This window comes from Pleurodeles waltl, chromosome 5 (assembly GCF_031143425.1).
Source record: "Pleurodeles waltl isolate 20211129_DDA chromosome 5, aPleWal1.hap1.20221129, whole genome shotgun sequence".
Taxonomy (NCBI): domain Eukaryota; kingdom Metazoa; phylum Chordata; class Amphibia; order Caudata; family Salamandridae; genus Pleurodeles; species Pleurodeles waltl.
The window spans coordinates 155260847-155283136 of record NC_090444.1 but is presented as its reverse complement, the minus strand read 5'-3'; the positions used below and the strand labels follow the sequence as shown (position 1 = coordinate 155283136).

The window sequence follows — 22290 nt, the reverse complement described above, 5'->3', positions numbered from 1 at the left end:
GCAAGGCTAAAAGCACTATACACAATAGTGTTACCCATTCAAGAGACAGCGTTTGACACTTAGATAGAGCACTGCATCAGGACTGTGCTTCCAACACAGTATGGTTTATTATATAAACTATGCACTGACCCAGAGGGGGGCAGAGGGCATTCCAGCCACGGCCATCCTATGATGAATGCAGTGTTTGACATGCAGCTGCCATCTACTCCGCAGGCCGACTCCTGACACTGTTGTCAGGTATGGGGCGAGGCTAATTCCTTAGATTGGGCCACGCAGAAGGGTACACCTGCTATGCTCTCAAGTATAGATTTAGGGCTAGGTAGGAACCTCTAGAATCTTTATAACCTCTAGAATATCTAGAATCACAGTAACCATGGCTGGATTGTTTATATTCTTTATCATTTTCAAAATGCTTATTACTTTGCCTTGTTTTATCTGCCTAAATATCACAGCTTAAACGCTTTATGCCAGATTGAGATTGTTCCAATAAATGTGTTGAAAACACACCTTGCGTCTCTTTGTTTCTTGCTTGGGCATGCATGAGTAATACCACAAAAGAGTAAGATATGTTTCCACAACTTCCCTAAGGGTATTTAGGTTGCTATAATCACCTCCCAACTCGGTTGGTTAAGGGGTTCAAGTGAGGCACTGTGAGCTAGCCAGGATTTGTGGCAACAGATTGTGATGGTGTGGATGGAGTTAGCCCCCCACATTTAGAAGTCCTGTTGTCCTAATACACAGTTCTATTATCATAGTAGGAACCGTGTAACACAAATACCCTTTTTAGTGTCATGGATGTGTATAAGAATGACTTGGGGGATACATAAACTGTAAACTGATACTTACCTCTGTGGAATGTGGGTTAGCAACACTAGGAATCACAGTGTTCAAATGTAATACCTTTATTCCACTTTCCTTGGGTAACACTGCCATCAGTAATGACACAATGGCAACTATCACTGTGCTCCAGTGCTGATTTCCATGCACAATTCCAGTAGAGGTGCTAGCTGGTGCTCGACATCCGTGGGCCACCTGCTCCCAACATGATCCCAGCATGGGCCATCATTTGTGGCCAGGTGCCCAGTTAGTATTATTCAGATGATCTGAGAAGCCCAGATCAGTGCACAGAGCATTATCTGACACTGCGAAGCAAGTATGCTTGAGGCCTAATTAGAAGAGTATCTGATAAAGTACTGTGATCCTGATGAAGATGGGGGATCCTTGGTGACTATCATTCTGCTGAAATATGTCAACTTCTGTGCAGAATCAGATACATGCTCTGCCACCTTTTAGTCATGCGTAAGACATGTCATCATATTATTAAAAGTGATTTTATATATTTTTCATTGTTTAACACTATGTCACATCCACCTAGCACAGAGGTTCTTTGTTCGGTCGAATACTAGAAAATTAGGACTGATAAAGGTGGGCGACACTCCAACATTAAAGAAAAATCCTTCCACCTCCAACCCTTGAAGTTTAGGTGGCTCCATGATTGGACAGAAATACTGAGAGTGGTATTTGTTAAATTATCCTACTATGTTTTCAAGGGTTTTACAGAAAACAAGAGCTACTTCAAGCAGTACATAGCCAGCCATTATACTGCTCATCATGTCAGCATAGAGGGCATAAGGTACAGTACAATTTAGAGCACTATGGCCCCATTCAGCAATTTGCCCTGGACTCAAGTCAAGCATGTACTGGTAGAATGTGCCCAACATGACTATATTTTCCTGGCTGTGTGTATTGAAACAGTTGAAGTTATCCACCCTGGGGCTTACCCTTGTCCTCCTCAAGTGGATGTATCTTTCTTACCCACTTGCTGTTGACTTTGCCCTCAGGACAATGCTTCCATTGTGCCTCATCAGACTTTCTTGTATTCGCTCCCCATTTGGGACTGCATTTGCATGGAGAGGCACATGCTACACACTAGGTAGTGGAGCATTGACTCCCTTGGTTTGGAGACATCTCCATTTGGCTCTCAGCGTCATCTTTCCAGAGTTTTGGACTACATTTATTAAGGTATTACGTCCCAGGGACTGCTAATTTTTGCATTACCCCTCGAGTCTTTTGTACGGTCCAATTTTACTCATGATTCTTGGGCTCAGCTATATCTGGAGCATTGATGATGATTCCTTTATCTTTTAGGGATCGAAACTTTGACTGAAATTGCAGACCCTTATTCCTGTTGTTGATTAGCCAAGAACAGGCTGTGCTATTCTTGTTTTTAGATCCCCACTTTTGATCACTATTGTTACATGTGTACATCACTGATGACAGCACTGAGCATGTTTTTATACTAACACCCTCGGCGCCGTTATACAACGCTTTTATAAGGAAACATTTTCTTGATTATTGTTAGGAATAAATACCCATTTGGTTGTTAGCATTGTTGCATTCATATGTCTAGGGACCATTGTTTTGTATTACACTATTTCTCTCACCCAATCAGAAGGTACTCACATCCCCCTATTGAACAGCAACTCCAAAGGGGAATAGAAGTTCAGAAGCCTACCTAGGGACCTTGCTCCCTCTGAGCATTTCTACTGACACTTATCACCTTTTCATCAGAAACAATGCCAAAAACTGAAAGTTACTGATTTCTCAATATTCCCAGCTTTACTTTCACAGTGCTCAGGTATGGTCTATTTATTCATTCATTTAGTCACTCCACTTGTTGGATGTATTTATTCAGCACACTGGAGAAAGGAGAAAAGTCCTCAACGACTCCAGAAGAACGATGCCATGAGCAATGCAAGCGTAACCACGCTTGCAGGAACAACAACTGCCTTTACCTTTGCCTTAACCACGCATGTGCTGAACAATGCATATGCGTGGTTAAGGCAGAGAAAAAGGTAGAGTGGATCGGGAGAGGATGTGGTGAGGTAAATGGATCGGGCAGGTTGGGGGTAGTTTTTAGGGGTGGGGGTAGATTAAGGGCTTGGGGTGGGGGATCGGGGTAGTTTTGTTTTTGGGGGTGAAGGGTGGTGGGGTCGGAGTAGTTTTAGGGGCGGGGTAGTTCTGTTTTTGAGGTTGGGGGATCAGGGTTTTTCAGTTTTTAGGGGCGGGGTTTGGGTAGTTCTGTTTTTAGGGGCCGGTGGGAGGTAGCAGTACTTTTGTTTTTGGGGGTGGGATTGACAGGGTAGTTTTGTTTTTAGGAGCGGGGTGGGGGATTGGGGTAGTTTGGTTTTTAGGAGCAGGGATTGGGGGGGGTCGGGGTAGTTTGGCATTTAGGAGCAGGGTGGGGGATCGGGTAGTTCTGTTTTTAGGGGCGGGTAGTTTTGTTTTTGGGGTGGGAGGGCAGGGTAGTTTTGTTTTTAGGGTGGGGCGGGCTAGTTTTGCTTTTAGGGGAGGGGTGGGCAGGTTGGGGTAGTTTGTTTTTTAGGGGTGGGGTGGGGGAGTCGGGTAGTTTTGATTTTGGGGTTGGGTAGTTTTGTTTTTAGGGATGGGGTGGTTGGGTAGTTTTGTTTGTAGGAGTGAGGGGGGGTCGGGGATCAGGGTAGTTTTGTTTTTAGGGGTGAGGGGGTTAGGGTATTTTTGTTTTTAAGTTTAAGATGTGGGGCGGGGTAGTTTTGTTTTTACGGGTGGGGTGAGAGGGTCGGGGTTCTTTTGTTTTTAGGGGAGGGGTCGGGTAGTTTTGTTTTTAGGGGTGAGGACAGTTTTGTTTTTCGGGGCTGGCTAATTTGTTTTTTAGGACCGCGGTGGAGGGATCGGGGTAGTTTGGTTTTTAGGAGCAGGGGTTGGGGGGATTCGAAGTCATTTGGTATTTAGGAGCAGGTGGGAGGATCGGGGTAGTTCTGTTTTTAGGGGCAGGGTAGTTTTTTTGGGGGGTGGGAGGGCAGGGTAGTTTTGTTTTTGGGTTGGGGTGGGCTAGTTTTGCTTTTAGGGGTGGGGTAGTTTGGTTTTTAGGGGTGCAGTGTAGTTTTGATTTAGGGATAGGGTGGGGGAGTCAGGTAGTTTTGTTTTTGGGGATGGGGTGGGCTAGTTTTGCTTTTAGGGGTGGGGTAGTTTGGTTTTTAGGGGTGCGGTGTAGTTTTGATTTTAGGGGTATGGTGGGGGAGTCAGGTAGTTTTGTTTTTGGGGGTGGGGTGGGGGGTAGTTTGGTTTTTAGGAGCAGGCTGGGGGGATCGGGGTAGTTCTGTTTTTATGGTGAGGGGCCCAAGTTGTGTTTTTGGGGGTGGGGGAGGACTAGTTTTGTTTTTTGGGTGGGGTGGGATAGTTAAGTTTTTAGGGGAGGGGTGGGGGGTTGGGGTAGTTTGTCTTTTAGGGGCTGGGGTAGGGGTAGTTCTGTTTTTGAGGCAGGGTGGGGGGATCAGGGTAGTTGTGTTTTTAGGGGCGGGGTAGTTTTGTTTTTGGGGTGGGAGGGCATGGTAGTTTTGTTTTTTAGGGTGGGGGCGGGCTAGTTTTCCTTTTAAGGGCGGTGGTGGGCTGTTTGGGGTAGTTTGTTTTTAGGGGTGGGGGCAGTGTAGTTTTGTTTTTAGGTGCGGGGTGGGGAGTCTGGGTTCTTTTGTTTTTAGGGGTGGGGGTCGGGTAGTTTTGGTTTTTAGGGGTGGGGTAGTTTTGTTTTTAGGGGCGGGGCAATTAGTTTTTTAGGACCGGGGTGGGGGGATCGGGGTAGTTTGGTTTTTAGGAGCAGGGGTGGGGATCGGGGTCATTTGGTTTCTAGGAGCAGGGGTGGGGGGAAATCGGGGTAGTTTGGTATTTAGGAGCAGGTTGGAGGATCGGAGTAGTTCTGTTTTTAGGGGTGGGGTAGTTTGTTTTTTAGGGGTGGGGTGCGGTGTAGTTTTGATTTTAGGGGCGGGGTAGGGGAGTCGGGTTAGTTTTGTTTTTGGGGGTTGGGTGGGGTAGTTTTGTTTTTAGGGGTGGGGTGGGGTGGGGTGGGAGGGTCGGGTAGTTTTGTTTTTGGGGGTGGGATAGTTTTGTTTTTAGGGGTGGGGTGGGAGGGTCGGGCAGTTTTGTTTTTAGGGGTGAGAGGGGTCAGGGTAGTTTTGTTCTTATGGGTGGTGGTGGGGGGTCTGGGTAGTTTTGTTTTTGGGCGTGGGGGATCAGGGTAGTTTTGTTTTTAGGGGTGAGAGGGTTGGGGTGTTTTTGTTTTAAGATGTGAGGCTGGGGGTGGTTTTGTTTTTACGGGTGGGGTGGGGGTTCGGGGTTCTTTTGTTTTAGGGGTGGGGGTTGGGGTCGGGGTAGTTTTGTTTTTAGGGGTGGGGGTAGTTTTGTTTTTAGGGGCGGGGTAATTTGTTTTTTAGGACCAGGGTGGGCGGGGGTTGCTGTACTTTTGTTTTTAGGGGCGGAGTGGGGGGTAGTTTGGTTTTTAGGAGTAGGGTTGGGGGGAATCAGGGTAGTTCCGTTTTTATGGGCAGGGGGCAGGTAGTTTGGTTTTTAGGGGTGGGGGGAGGAGTAGTTTTGTTTTTTAGGTGGGACTAGTTAGGTTTTTAGGGGAGGAGTGGGGGTTGGGGTAGTTTGGCTTTTAGGGGCAGGGGTAGGGGTAGGGGTAGTTCTGTTTGTGGGGCAGGGTAGTTTTGTTGTGGGGCAGGCCAGCTTTGTTTTTGGGGTGGGGTAGTTTTGTTTTTGGGGCTGGGTAGTTTTGTTTTAGGGGCAGGGGGATCTGGGTAGTTTGGTTTTTAGAGGTGGGTGGGTAGTTTGGTTTTTAGGGGTGGGAGATTGGGGTAGTTTTGTTTTTAGGAGTAGGGGGTAGTTTTGTTTTTAGGAGTAGGGGGTAGTTTTGTTTTTAGGGGTGCGGTGGGGGGCTCAGGGCTCTTTTGTTTTTAGTGGTGGGGTGGTCAGGGTACTTTTGTTTTTGGGGGTGGGTTGCAGTAGTTTCGTTTTTAGGAGCAGGGTGGGGGCGTCGGGGTAGTTTGGTTTTTAGGGGTGGGGTGGGGGGGATCAGGGTAGTTTGTTTTTTAGGGGCGGGGATGGGGGTCTGGGTAGTTTTAGTATTAGGGGTGGGGTACTTCTGGGCCATAGGGCAGGTGGGGGGTGGCATGCTAGAACCATGCATGCTGTTCCCACACATGCCTTTAGTAGGCATGCTTTTACAACGAAAAATTGTTGTAAAGGCATAATTGGTAAAGGCATTCGTGGTAACAACGCGGACGTTGCTCAGGCATGCGTGGTTATCGCATTCGTTGTTCCATCATACATTCTGGAGAAAGGACTAAAATTGGATGAAGAGCTGAGGTAATAAATAATGGCAAAGAAGTAGGAGTAATGAGGGTATTGCATCACTCCAGGCGAACGTAACGTGATTACAAAGGTAGAGGGCACTGCCCATAGAGGAGACACAATACAAGAAAAGAAAATTAGCGGGGCTTTCAATAAAGCTGAGCAACAAATATCAAATGCAATGGGGGAATGGGAGCAACACCTACATAGGTGGGTTGCACGGGCTTCTGGTTAGGGAGAAGGCTGGGAATGAGTTAAATGTATGAATTCTTGGAAATTAATACTTACACAATAATATATCAGGTTTCAAAGGAAACCATTATCATGCAGAGACATGTAGATCCTAGAACAACAAAGTAGGTGAAGACAGGCTGTGAACGTGGCAAAGAGAAAAAAACAGGAGTCACCCAGAAGGTAGAAGACACTGCCCTTGCTCTGCAAACCTTTCTATATTCATTCTTCTAAGATTGCCATGACAGGGAGCCAAACGTGTTCTGCAACTCATTTAACCAGCTAATTTAAATTAATTTAGTACCTTGGCACTTACTTTCACAGTGCATGCAGAGAGACAACACCTACTACAACGCCCCACCTATTCCCCACCCAATCCACATTTAAATGTGGATTATCGGCACAGCTTGTGCACATTCTGCATTACTGCCATCAGAACCGCTAAAATTCTGATATTTGTATTCAGCCTTTCTGAAAGCAACATGACTAATTTTCTGATCAAATGTGCTAATACATACAAATGCTCCATTCATTCCAATGTAGGCGATAACCACAGTGAAATGTTCTCGTGATCTGTGATTGCCAGACTCAGAACTTTAAGGCCAGTACAACCCTAGCAGATATTCCAGAACGTTTCAGAAACACAAATTACTTATGTCCTTTGCTTGAGTATCATGGCAGGGGTGTATGCATGGCCCGCCCTAATGAAGTCTTGGTGAAAAGAAGAAAATAAATAGTATTTTCTCCGACTAATACAAGTCAAAAAATAGCATGTTTGAATATCATTAAAGCAAAATACGAAACTAACCTCTGAGCTAAAATGCGGGACACCCTGGGGCTGGAAGTGGTACCAAAAGCCATGAGAAAGCGTACCTTATGCAGGATGACCGCAAAGAAGACTATGACTTGCACTGAAACTTGAGATGTGGCCACCGCTGCTCCAAGAGCGACACCATCCGCTGTGGAGAACAAGGCAACTCTTAAGGAAAGATCCAACAAATGCATTATTTCCAAATTCATGGCATGTTTTCAGTATTCAAGACCACCTCCAAGTAGCAGGAATATTCACTATAACCTGAGGTCATAGTGGACAGGTACTCAAGCCCTTCAAACGTTAGACGTACAGTTTACAATATGCGCGCAGTTACTTCTGCAGTCATGCTGAATCGGATGATCAGATTCTGCGAAATTATAATTTTACAGGCAAAGCTTTGCAAATGTGACCAGCTGACACCACGTAGTTGCATTTATCACCTTCATAAATTTTCACTTTTGAAAGTTCACACAAAAAAATAGTTTTACAGGAGCTCTTGTCCATAAACATAGTTCTCTGCACAAGATCTCACCAGAAAAGTAGGTCCTGAGGATTTTCCTTAAAAATAAATACTTTGGGAGTTATCACCCTTTATTTTTAATAGCTTTGTTAAACTTGAGTATTTCGCAAAGTTGAAAAGGTTTCTTTTTAATTATTAATTTTGGGAAAATATAACCTCACATTCGCCCTACTGGAAGGACCTCTCTGCTAGCTATGTCTGAATCTTAGCTTATTGAGGGACATTTAAACATTGTTTTTCAGCTCCTGACATTGTGGAGCCCCCAGTTCATACACTCTCCCTGTCTGTGGGAAGAATGGAATCTGTGCCTCACAGGATTGAAAGTGTAAAGATCCTAATCCCCATCGGAAATATTGATCACTATGCCCCTTATGTCTTGTGTTTGTAGTATCTCTTAGATTTCCAGATGGAAATCCATTTCTGAACTAACAAAGCGGCCCGTTGTGCAGGAACAGAGTGCCCTCGCTTGCTGCCCATGATCTCATTTTGGTGCAGGGGCAACATACCCTGTGAGTATCAAAAATAGACTCATGTTTCCATTAAAGATACACAGAAGGACAAACCTGACCTGCTGGTCTTGTGTTACCGATGGTGCTGTGAGCACAAACCCCCTCAACAGTTTAGGAATGAGAATAGAAACAATATATGGAGGAACACTAATGTCATGCAGTAAATGTAGATTTAACAAGTTCTCAGAGCCAGAAAAAGCACATAATCTGCAATTCCACCCGTGTGGTCCATATGAGTATATGCTCCAGCTAAGTGAGATAACGCAAAGCACTAAATAAAATACTGGTGCATTGGTTAAGTATATAACATGTCAACTTAACTATGGGAGTTGCGATGCAATGTAAACAACTGAGGACTCTTTAAGTCCCACATTTTTCACTGCACAACAATTAACACATTGGACTGAGGTGGAAATCTTCACAGTAGGAGGCTGAAATCTAAACAGGAAAATTATCCCCCTAAGACATTTACGGACCAATCTGGCCTGACCACAGGTCCGTTTTTGAACTATGGAGCGCGTTGAAGAACATTTGAGGAGCTGTGGAATGCAGGAGAGGCTAGACCCCACCACGTGCACAACTTCAGCTCCTTATGACAATAGGAAATGGCAGACACCTGGTTACATAGTTTACAAGACACTTAATGGGATGGTGTGGGTGGAGTAGATAAGTCAAAAGACAAGTGGGAGATATGTTTGGGACATGTCACAGAGAATAAGGAGTGGGAGAGAATAATGGAATTCACAATAAAGTATTGAGAAACACTAGGTTGACGTATACCCAATTTAACTTTCTGCATCAGACATATCTCTCCCCTAAGAAATTGGGAGGAATATATATATATAGAAGTGTGCCAAGGCCCTGTGCTTGCTGCATGTCGCTAGAAGCGGGTTATTTCCATATGGATGGGGTTTGCTCTCAAATTAGAGCATCATAGGCTCAATTAATTCTGCATTTAGGAGGGACCATAGACAGAGAGATTGAATGTAAGCCTGAGGATTGCCCGTTGAGTGCATTCCCTTGTCCCTAATCTAAAAAAGTGGGCTATAGATTAAGAATTTTAGCATTTGCATTGGCTGAACGACTGTTAGCAATCACGTTGAATGCAAGTAAGAGGCACATGAAACAACCGGACATTTTTTTGTAATATATTTTTTTGGGAATACGTTTAAATTATTGAGGGGTGCTTTGCGCCACAAAGTGGATTGCCTGCATGTTTTTTAGATTCGGGAATAAAAATGACTCCTCGCTTTGTTAAATTTTTTGTTTGATTCCATGACATAATATCATAATCATAATATTGATTTGTGGAAACAAACCTCATGCCTAAAAAATATATGTACTCAGTTATGTAATCACACTGCTACATGTAATTGAATGTAATGTACGAAGAAAATTGAAAAATAATAAAAAGAGGTTTAAAAAGAATCAATTGTCCAAGAGGATTCTGAACTAAAGTGACACTGCTGTGACAGCAAGGGTACTGCATTCTAAGGAGCAGAAATGTATTTCAGGGCTGGTACCCATTTACCAGTTTAAAAGGAGGGCGCAGATTGGCAGCATGTTATTAAATCTAATCAATGTATTCTGGGCCACCACTTGACACCCTTGGATCTTTAGCCTTGTGTAATTTTCAACACATCTACTTAACATTCGCAAAATTTCTATAAATTATTTCAACAACTGGTACAAGTAAAACACCAAGTTAGCTCAAGGCAGGAGACTGACTTCTGTAGGTGATGACGTGAATCCGTAGTGATTTTCAGATTGTGCTTCCATTGGCTGCATAGGCCGGTGTGCACAGTGACGTCAGTGGCAGTACGGCATACGTACGGGTGTGTTCCAGGGGCGTAACAAAGGCCCCCGTACCCCAGCGGTGCGGGGGGATGGGGAAGGCGAGCTCCAGGCTCCCCCCTCCCTCCGCACAGCACCCGGCCTGAGTGAGTCCGGAGGGGGCCCCTCTATGTTCACTGCGGGGGAAGGGGTAGGGAGGAGCTCCAGTTTCGTTACTCCACTGGGGTCTTCTATAGCAGTTCCTGTGCAATTGTCCCTTCGACACTTAGGTGAGCCATAACCATGACTTTGTAACAAGGATGCTTACTGTAATGAGAAGTTCTGTGGAAATTATAAATGCAAAATGCTGCTTTAGTAGCAGAGACATAAGTTTATCTATATTGTGGCAAATAGATAGCAAAATAAGCACTGATCAAAAACAATGAACATCCACAGATGCACGTAATCGAGTTGTGTTATCATCAGTCTGAAAGTATGCTTGTATGAACACAAATGACAACTCTGACCGGTGGGAGCGAAAATGTCTAGGCCCTAGCAAGCCACACTGTAAAATGAAATCCAAGCAAGCACAAACAGGATGACCGATTTTTCCAGCCAGAACAGCAGCCCTGATTGTACCAGCCGGAAACACCAGCCAGCAAAAATACTTTAGGCCGGAGGTGCAACAGCAGCCAGGGCTCGTCTCACCGCCCTGTCCGCCCTCCTGCTGCGGTAAGAGGGAGGGGATTATGCCAGGCTCGCCCCTGCCGCGAGACTTCTTACCCTTCCCTCGCGTACCCTCCCAGCCCTACTCCCACCCCGCCTCACATTAGCTACCCCTGCACACATTTACCACCTGCTAAAAAATAGGTGATACATGTGTGCGTTAAACTCTTTAGAACAGAAAATATCACTCAAATTTCCACTTCGTAATTCCAGGTCTGCAAACTAATTCCACATTCCTGGAATTTAGATCGTAATTGCATGGTATTGGTAGGGTGTTACCACAAGGTATCCGCATTTAAAGGTGCACATTGTGCACCACACCTGTACCACAAATTTCGTAATCATGCCCTAAACCAGGATTTTCAAAGCACAGCGTGGTTCAAAACCGAAATTATACTTGAACGTAAAACAAGGAGTTCTTTGGCAAAAAGTGTGAGAAAATTTGGCAGAGGACTACAGATCCATGCAACGAGCGCCAAGAACGCAAAAGTTTATTATTATAAAGTCCAACACTCAATTCTTCTTTCATAAGCTTCAGACTTTATTTCCTTCTCCACTGCTTTGCCCTTCATACAGTCTTCATGTCCGCCACCTCACTCCCAACATTCTATCGTGCCCTCCAGTTCCCAACAGTCTGACCATTCCATTTCCCTCTCCCTCACAGGGGAGAACATACCATTTTAAAACTTGAAATACTACTATTACTACTTTCTTATGTATCTAACTAATCTAAACTAACAACAACATTTCTTAATAATTTATATAACAACCCTAACCATAGTCCTGATGCTTTATGAATACTGAACTATGTTATAACATTTATATTGAAAAAAATCAGGGTTTTCAAAACTAGAAGCTAACGCAAACGGCAATTGATACAAACAACAAGAAAAGTTTCTGGGCAATCGTGAAATCGACCATGACAGATTCCATGTTTAAAACAAGCACCGCCGAAGTCAATTGTTCTGGCTATTTTATAAATGAAAATGCTTCTTCGCGGAATGGCAAAACTCATGTTTTAGTTATCATACCATTGCTTGGTTTTACAGGAACTACGCCTGAGAAGAGGAAGCTATCCACTGGACATTTCAATGGCAGTGTGATCTGAATCCCTCGTCTTTGTCCTCGTGCTAAGTGATTCAAAAACCACATTTAACGTGCCTCGTTATTTGTCACTGCACAGATGATGGATGCAGTGCATCTTCACGCTATTCCGGGTATAGCTCAGTGCGTTGTCAGGATAATGCTCCAACTTGTGACTACTTTGTTATGATTGACGCGCAGTGCAAGAACTCAGTCATCAGAAAAGCATCTTCGAGTCATCCATGTGCAAATGGAAGATAGTGCATGATCCATGAACTGATGACTGGAGGTATGAATGTGACTGATGAATGGAACATTACTTAATATTTTCAGGGTCTCTATTGTGATGATCTAACTCGTGGTGACTTCTGCTAATCTATAGTCAATGCTCTTTGTGTGTTTGAAAGTCTAGAGTGCACAATAATGATACTTTGCACAGTACGGGGTGCATTTGTGCAAGAAAGATGCAGTTTGTACGAGAAATGCCCACCCTCATGAGTATACAGAGACACCTAATTATATAAAGTTGTGCTGGGCTACATGACATAAATGTGTTACAGCGAACAGGGCACACTTGCACTAGACTGAACAGTGCACAGCAACATTTACCGTAACAAACAGGGAACAAATGACATCTGCACTAAACAGTCAGTGTAAAAACTAAGGGCCAGATGTACTAACATTGGGAATTCCAAATTGTGATTTTTACCAAATCACAATTCCTAATGTATCAAAGTTTTAAATTCAAAATAGCGATTCCTTGTGGGCTGCAAATTGACCTACCTCATGAATATTATTTATTAATGCAGCGCCTTTTCCTTAAAGGTAAACAAAGCATTGAAAAAAAAGAAAAATGAATAGTTTAACTTTCATTTCTTAAGAGTAAGAGCAGGTGGTGGTCCGTGGATCCAATGCCTGCTCCTAAAAATGTATTTTTTATTTTTTTAAAACATTCTCAAAGGGAAAGAGGTGCAATAAAAAAAGCATTTTTGCGGTCGTAAATTGTCCAATTCTGCGAATCGGGCCGTTTGTAACTTCAAAAATGCTTTGTACAGCTACCCCCAAATGCACTGGTGTAAAGTGCAATTATATAAATGTTGATCTTGTACTAGCTGGTGCAAATCTCTTTACACCACTTGATCCATGAATACAAATGTTATTGGTGCAATAGCTGCAAGGTGTCAACAATGGAGCAAAACTTAATTAGACTGGATCCAAATGTGATGAAACTTACACACCCTCATTGTAAAGAGAGGTTGCCCTCTGAGGGACCATATAAGAGAACCAAGAAATGCAGGCATGTGTTAAGCATAGTAAAAGTGTTTATTTGAATAATTCATGTAACAAGCAGCACGGCTCATGTGTGAGACCAAGCACCTAGAATAGGCTGGCCATGTTCCAACCTGAGGGATGTGGATTACCGTAGCCTCGACCACTTGGCACAAGGTGATGCTATGTGCATCAAGCCAACAACTGTGAGCGAAGAGGCAGGTCAACCCCCTTGTACCTGCAACCCAGTGCCCCTAGGGAGACTTTATAATACTTACACAAAACCCATCACTGAATGCCTACAGGCCATTTAGTGATCAACTTGTGCTACATAAACAATCAATATTGTTATTGTGAGGCTATTGTGAGTCGATGTGAAACTAAAATATAATATCGCTCTCACCAGTTATTCTGCTACACATTTTAAATTGTCCTCATAAAACATGATCTGTATTCTTTTGAATTAATTTATAACATTTCGGGCATTCTAAAGTGGCCATGGCACACTGAACATACAATCCATAATATTAAGTTTAATAATAAAAAATACATTTATCTCGTGATTCATAGCACACCATCATCATGCTTGTACATTGCAAAAACAAGTGTACATCTACAGAGAAAAAACATAATTTTAGTCTATAATTCTATTCATTTAGATTTAGGTTCAGGAAGTAGATCTCAACTCGCACTCGGTAGCTAGAGGTGGTTTGAACCGTGAGCTCTACACAAATAAACATTTTCTGCTAATTACTTGCTTTACATAGTACCGCTCACACTCAACTACTATGTAGCCCTCAGTGTCGCCTAGCTATGTCAGAGGTACAATAAATTATATTGTGCTCACATATTCTAAAAAAACATGTTATGTCATTTTATGTCAATACTCCACCAAATTTACACAGTAACTACATATCCAGTGGACACTGAGGGCCTTATTTAGACTTTAGCTAAAGGAATGCACCCCATCAAAGTTTTTGAAGTTTCATCTGGTGTATTGCTTGTGCATTATAGTCTGTGGCACTTATAATATGAGTGATGGATAACTGCCACATTTGTGATGGAGTGTCCCATCTGCCAAACTGTAAGTAAAGCCATTTATATGCCTCTAATTTAGTCAATCCTGTCCAGTACTCGCATAATCTGCCTCTCACACACAGTAAACAATGTAAAGCAAAAGGTTTGTCTGTCTCGGTGATACATTAGCAGTCTTGTGCCTCAGGCCCAGCATGCACAGTCGACTTGCCTATAGGGCAACCAGACTGGGCTGGTCTGTTGTTTGCAGTTTGTGGATCCGTTTTATGGCCAGGTAGGACAGTTTATTTCCTGGCTAGATTACCACAGACAACAAACACAACTGCATGCAGTCTCCCACTCCTTGCAAAATACCTGCACAGCATGGCTTTTTATAAGTTCAAAATAAATTGGCCGCATTTGCTAATGTGGGCCATGTATTGTTTTGCTAATGGGGCCCACTTTTTGTCCCAGTCTGACCCTCCAGGCATACGAATGACTATGCCTTCAATACAGGGTCAGGATGTCACACCAGTAAATACACCATACATTAAAGTGCAAAGGTATTCAAGGGTTGTTTAGACTCACCATAAGCAAGACCATAGGTACGTGTGCAGGATGTCAGCATCCTACTTTTTTTGAGCAACAATACATAGCCATTCCACAGAATTCAGAGCGGTGACGTGGCAATGCTGTTATTAGCAGCCAACAATCTAGGCACTCATGATATCAATCTCAGAAGTATGGAAGGCTACGATGTATTCAAGCTATGACCTGCAGCTTCTTGACCCAACAGTGTAATGTGTGCATAAATAGTCTACCGGTCAGGCATGAGTGCTTCCAGACAAAAGGAAGAGAGCCTGAAAGCCTTGGAGACGCCGTAGAGAAGCACCACATCCTGCACTCATGGTAGTAAAAAAAGAAAACACAGACAGCATGCTTCATGGGTGTGGGAAGGTGCAGCCAGCAGAAGTCAGTGCTTCACCCTCTTGAGTAACTTATGGTTGGAGCTCACAACACAATACATGTTAATCTGAAAAGAGGTCAAATAGTGTTATAATCGAAGGCTTGGCAGCCGACGGAATCAGGAGTGTTACCAGCACTGCACAAGCAATTAAGATGCGAAGTTATCGACTCCAGCTGTAATGATACTTACCCTTCAGCTTGTGTTGTCATGTGCTCCGTGTAAGCGCCACCTGATGTCAAGAAAAGCAAGGCTACTAAGCTTGGAAGGGGTACTCCTTTAATTCAGGTTATAATTCAGGTTATACACTTGGAGCACATGTTGTTCTCAGTAAGGTGGTTCCTGGTAATTTTAGTTTGGTACATCTCTATCCATCCCCCTGAGAGTAATAATTTAAGGAATTGCATTGACTAAGAGCTAGTGAACCTAAACTTCGCTCCTATGCCAAATTTTGAACAATCTGGTCAAACTTCTTCAAAGATGATGAAATTTGTGCCAATATGACAGCATTTAAAGCATATTTAAGAGGCGTGGCCTAGCAGCGCAAAGGGGCAAACATGAGACCCGAGTGTCGTGCTCCCTCAGTGGCCAAAACCTTAAGTACTTTCCAGTACGCTGACACTCATTGAGCAAGACGAAGAGGCAAATATGGCCTTGAGAAAGGGGAGCAACCATGTTGCCACAATTCTCTCCACCAAATCCTCTTAGTGGTCTGTTGGCTGGAGGCAAGCAGTGGGACCCAACAGAGACCCTGAGGCGATGAAGAGACAGGAAGTACCGCCCACCAGTGGAGTGCTCTGACGACTGGCAAACTCCCAGAAGTGGTGAATGTGGATATTTATGAATGACAGCGAGTATATGAAGTGGTTTCCCCTTTAGAGAGATAATTGGAATGAAGAAGAAGGGATAATAGTTGTTTTCACCAAATACCCCTTAAAACGCTGTTACTAATCTGTATCATAACAATGCAATCAATAAAGAAAAAAATAATGATGTTTACAATAATGAGCTCTGCTTAGGAGTTAACGTTGGATGACAACGGGATAAAAGAGTAACCTGTTGGGCTTGGAGACATGACGTGAGGCATAACTAGGAGGATGTTGTTGGACTGTATCTGGCATAAAACCTGACTATCAAATGTGTCCAAGTGGTAGCACAGATTAAGAATGATATGTGTCTTCATGAAGATGGCAAAGTGGCACACAGATGGCCAGTGAGATACAAGTTTAGGTTCCCTAGTAAATCCTGTGTGGTGGGAACATTTTGCTAAAATGAGAAACAAAAAATTCACATTCAGAATCCCAAATTCTTTTAGAACAATGTTATTCGTATGCTAGAAGTCTATGTTAAAATCCCCCTTTGACCAACTAGACTCCGAATAGAAGCTAGATGGATCTAGGTGCAGAGATACAGGGTGGCCTTAATTAACATCTTTGTTCAGTACACCCACACCTCAATCTAGACTTTATTAAATATTCCACCTGGAATGGGAAGTAACATGCGGATTCTGTCCCACAGTATGTTTTATACTGAGCAGTGCAGGTGCTCTCCCAATATAAGTACTGCTACTCTCAGGTAAAATGCTGATACTCTCCATTTCACATCAAAGAAGTGCTGGTGCCCAGTTCCTGACATTACCTGTGTATTTGCACCACTTCAGGGATAAGGTAAGCCAGTGGAAAAAGTGGGGAAATGTCACCCATTGTTCTATTTGTGCACATGGCTCTGCCTGCTTGTGCTACCTGCACTATATTAGCATGTTTTAAGACCCTTCAAAAGAGCTGGTATTTCTAGGCCTTGTAATGCAGTGGCTTCACAAGGGCTCAACAACCCAGGCTGGCAATGAAGTAACCTGATTGATCAGGTCAAATTATCTCACATATGACCAGAATACAACAAGCTGATTTGTGTGAACTCAGGTGAATCTGATCTGACCAACACACTGTCAGAATGGGTAGAGAAAAATTGAAGACAGATCCAACTTAAAGTCAATCTATGGAAAGCTGCAACACACCACAGATCTTTCAGAGCAGTCCCTCATTTTATAAACCTCGAAAATGTTGGGTGGAGAGTCTGTTCACTACCTTATTGTTTCTGCAGCTGGATTTCGAAGGTTGGTAATAGCAAAGCATCCTGACTCCCTTCCATACCAATTATTGAATATGTAGGCTCATACTGCAGAAGTAAAGTGTGAAGTCCAACTCAATGAATGGTACTACTGCTTCCCCAATCACCCACGTCCTACATCAGGTAAGTTGTGGAGTGGTGTGCAGCACAGGAGTAGTGACTCAGCTTTAGCTGTCTGTGTGGGAAGGGTACAGTACAAGGATGCAGCAATACTATGCAGTGCATGTGTGGTTAGTACATGTACTAGGTGTATGTATGCAGAGAGGAATATATTACATAAGAAGTGTAGCACTGTGCAGTGCATGAGTGGAGAAAGCATGTGCTGAGTGTATGTGTGCTTGAGTGGAATACAATATAAGTGGCAAAGTATTGTGCAGTGTGCACAAAGTGAGTGTGTGTGCTGGCAGTGAGTGTGTTTGGAAAGAGCACGCCCCAGTTAAATATAGAAAAAAGTGCTGAACAGTGCGCGCAGGCTGAGCGTGTGCTGGATGCAGGGGTACATGTAAGGATACAATACCTGGACGAACAGTGCTGGACTGAAATTGTGCTGTGAAAGTACAGAGGGTGGCTGACATCCAAGTGTGAACTCTAGTCACTCCAATGAATTGTTCTGTGGACAATCAGCTTCAGAGTTGTGAGAGACTGAAGCTGCGATCAAAAGTTTGAACCCACATTGCAAGAGAGCTGCCCCCAACTCACCACCGAGGACTGCTGTAGATGGAGTCGTACTCTTGCTGGAGTCAGAAGCTGAAAAAAGGATTCCTAACAGCAGCCCCCTTCTCCAAGTTGAGCGAAATCAACTTACTACGTCTTCATGGGCAGGGAGCTGCTATTACATCTGGGAGACCTCTGGCAGTGTTCCTCAGGGAAAGAGGCTGCGCCGAATGGGTGCTGCTGTGTGGGCGGCAAACAGCCCGACCTCTTTGAATTGAGCAGGACTCAAAGGTGCACTTTTGAAGATGCCCACTGCATTGCTTGAACTCTTCTGTAATGCGAGAGCAGGTATGATGTGAACTAGGCCAGTTCGGGCATGGGGGAAAACTTGCTACTAATGGTGCTCGGGCACTAAAAACACTTTTGACTGCGCTCCTAAAGGGTCGAAAGGGAGAACTCTTGAGTACTGCTTAATAGTTTGCATTCCCTGATGTAGCCACCAGTGAATATCCTTGAACACATTGCACGAAGGACGGTGGTATAGTGATTCACATGACAACTACTAGAGCCCCGACCTCAGGAGGGATTGTGTTGTTGCATTTGAATATTGCATTTTTTAGCATTTGTTGGGTTAGAAATAAAATACTACTTGTTCTTATCAAAGCAAATATTTGGCTGGATACGGATTCATTGTTCGTACCATTTTCACTTTGAATTATTAGTCGTGTTCACTGACCTGTATCTACATCCCTCCCATAGGAGCTTAGACTGCTCAAACCCAGGTACCAATGTCAGTCAAATGCAGAAGGGGAACTTGGCCCAATTAAGCAGGATCCATAGTAGGTCAGAACCCGAAACATCAGGAGTAAAATGCTTCAACCACCACGGTTGGGCCCAGTAGCCCCTGCATACCCAATGGCCATCTGAAAGGGGTTCTGATAATGTCCTTGTCTGAGAATGCAATATTGCTGTTTACAATTCGGGTGACTACAGTAATATCGGAAATATTATTTTTCTATTCCACAAATATATGAAAGTTTGAGCAGTTTCTAAACATATCTAGATCGTTTTATGTGGTTAGGTACAACTCCAGCAAATCCCCGAGTCCATTAGGCCAGCCTTTTCCAATTTATGGGGGACCAGTATATTTGCTGCATTATCTTCTGCTGGTCTAAGAGGTTAGTCATATTAACAATCATATTACCACACGTTAAGTGATTTCCAAAGAACTGAGGCATATACCAAACCACACTTGTCACTGTAGGAAAAGTAAATGATTATTGTAGGTGCACTGGGATAAGAGGTCAGTCCTTTTCACCCCTTAACTTGGGCATCAGCCCTAACACAAAAATGAACAAGTACCCAAGCATTAATTAGAACAAGCAACTAATTAAATTCAAAATTCCAAAGCATGTCTACCCTTGGGACAATCCCTCCCTCTCACATGTCCATTCCTACGTTGAGACAGATTCAAAATCGTAAGAATAAGAAAGTCTTTAAGGAAGCTCCATTCTTTTATTGAAAATTCTTTATCTTCTTATTCATATTTTCATCATGAAAGATTCCTACAACAAGTTGCCAATGTGTTTCATCCTATTCAAGGACGTCTTTACTTATTCTTTTGATTGGTTGACTTGTATTTAGCCACTGCTTACTTTTGGCATTCCATGGCAGTATATGAGTTTTCTTTCTGTTCCACTCTACCCTCTGTGCAGGTCCCTCCTTTCTACCGACTACCTTCCTACATTCTCCGTGTGACTCACCCCAGCTCATTCATTGCATCCTCCATCCCTGCCACTAGCCCTCCTGCTCAACCTTTTTCTTAATGCCCCCCCTTTGCTCCAATACCCCCCGCTCACTACCACCACTGCTCAGTGGGGTTCACTTGCTCCACCCAGTTTTTTTTACTTTTCCATGTATTTTGAAAAACTTTTTAGGATGTTATGGAAGCTGCAATTTGCTACCCTTCCACACCTTTCTACTAATGCGCGTTTGCATGCATTTTATTTAATTTGGTACTCCAAGTTGGGCACCCGCCATCCTCACAAGAGTAAATTAAAAAAACAAAGTCCAAATAACCACATGCATGCATGCTTAGTGATGCACGTGTGCTTATACATCATCATGCTAGGGCCGCAATAGTGTCATGACCCTGATCCGTAATGATAAATGATATGTATACATCATCACACTGAAGTTCTATTATTAATTTGACAAAGCTATAACGCACCTGCAATAACCAACTTTCTTACTTTTTGCCAGGGATGAATATTATTGATAAAAACATTGTCAAAGCCAAAAGGGGAGACAGAGTGTCTTTGTCAATACTTGTTTATTTTGGTGGATGCTATGCTACGTAGCACAACGAATATAATTTATATGTTTGGTTAGCAAAATATGTGTAGCATGATGATGAACATCAGAATATGAGAGCGGTGCCTTCTGTGGTGGCTGTTTGGCAAGTACAAAAAAGTTGAGGAGTTTCACAGATTTATCCTTGTTACAGAATGTCATAAAGGAATACCTTAGGCGGTGTGCTTATAGTGGAAGTCAACAAACTAAAATATTGTTTGAAACCGAAAACATGTGAAAATATTTTTCGGCTGTTGTGAGTATTTCCATTCAAGATTTTTACCATTTTTTGTCCTAGATTTTACAAACTCCAATATAGTTTGGAAGTATGTGAAGAATTACAAGTATAAGAACCTACATAGGACTGTTAAAGTTGATATATAATGTGCATGCCAGACATGCATATTCTCCCCTGTATCTTCTTTCCACCACCACCACCAGAAACTCCCTATGTTAGCCAACTCTGAGAGCCAGAGCACTTGGACTAAGGGTGCAGACACTTCTTTCTGCATTGTCTTTGGAATAACATATTGCTTCCTCTCTTGCTTGAGCTTTGGTAATATTTTATATTGTCATTTTCTTTACAGTTTTCTTTTTTGATGAGTAGACTTTGCAGAAGGGGTCACTGGATGCTCAGAGGGCTTTCTGATGAGCAATATCTTGCATGCAACTAATCTTTTAAAAGCTCACACCTAGAAGAGCGGTCACAGTGACTAAAAGATTGATATAGTAGAGAGGTTGTTTAAAAGAAAACAAAAAAAAACACTCACACCTTTACATACAGCGAGGAATATCCCTGCCAATAATAACAGCAGAAAAAGCAGTGGGATAAGCACACTGTGATGATCATCACAACACCTCAGTGGCAGCACACCGCTAACTGATGTGCCGTATGCTATTGAAGGTTCCCAGTAGCCTTTCTCAGGTGTACAGCTTAGACACAACCCTTCTACTTAGGAAATTCCCAATTTTTTCTTTTGGGATAGCCATGCAATAAGCCTTCTTGCATAACAGAAAGGGACAACAACTTTGAGTGTTTTATCCATTATTTAATACTTCTGGTTGATATTTTCTTTTTTCCCCTGGACATATTTTTGAAAGCTGAAATTAATCTAGAAAATTCCCTCCAATATTTCTAAATTCCCTAGCTCCCAAACAATCGTCAGTTATGAATATCTACATGAGAGGGACAAACAGAAGAAAAAGGGAAGCCATTGAATAGGAAGCAAGCAAATGAGACAATAATAAGCAATTGGCTGACCCAAACTCCTATGTAAATAATGGAATTGTCCGCATCAGATCTTTTTACAAAAGACCTAAAGCTGTCTTCAGGCAAGACCTAAAAAGATGGATTTTTACATTAGTGTTTGGGACCATGGAGCTGCTAATATGAATAGGTTACAGTTATAAAACAGGAAATATTTTGAAATGCGCTTGATGCTGCACTATATTTGTAGAAAGCTAACTTTACATTTAAATAGCGTAGTGCTCATAGGGGTTTTAAGAGGCCTTTGAAGCCAATGTGCAAGAAAGGAGTGTAAGAGGTTGATCAGCATTTCAAAGGAGAGATTTAAATAATGCTGAAAGAGCTGAGTCTAAAATTAGTGTTTTTGTAGGCAGAAAAATACATCAAAGGTGCTACAGTGAATGCCTGGGTTAGTCTGCTTGAGTCCAGTGGAGCAGGTTAGTGGAAAGAGAAAAGCAAGGAAAACTAAACTGTGGGTAGGATTATTTATTTATTCAACAACATGAATATGGAAATGTTGTAAGAAAGACAATAACGGTAAACAGGTCAGATTGGATAGGTAATACAAATAAGAATGGGTGATTGCGGTATTTTTCAAAAGTGTGTTGCTTCAACTAATTTAAACGTCTTAAACAAGAAACATTATAAAATCACATCACATATTTATAATATAAATACATTGAGTGGAGTAACTTACTCTTTCCTGATTGCATAGAATTGTACCTTAAGGTAGTTTTAAACTAACTCAATAAGGAGCTAACCCAGATATCAGGATGTAGTGAGCTCGAGAGAAGGGGTCCTCGACGGCCGAGAGATTGGAACCAGGATGATGCTCAAGATGGGTTT

The 22290-nt window shown here is 42.8% G+C and overlaps 1 protein-coding gene across 1 annotated transcript in view; it reads right to left on the bottom strand.

The window, feature by feature from the left end:
• Positions 1-22290, bottom strand: part of LOC138295494 (zinc transporter ZIP9-like) — a 156253-nt gene that overhangs the window by 43537 nt on the left and 90426 nt on the right. Inside the window, exon 5 of the mRNA XM_069233835.1 lies at positions 7267-7352. Coding sequence (XP_069089936.1) covers positions 7267-7352 — 86 coding nt within the window. The remainder of the gene's footprint in view (positions 1-7266; positions 7353-22290) is intronic.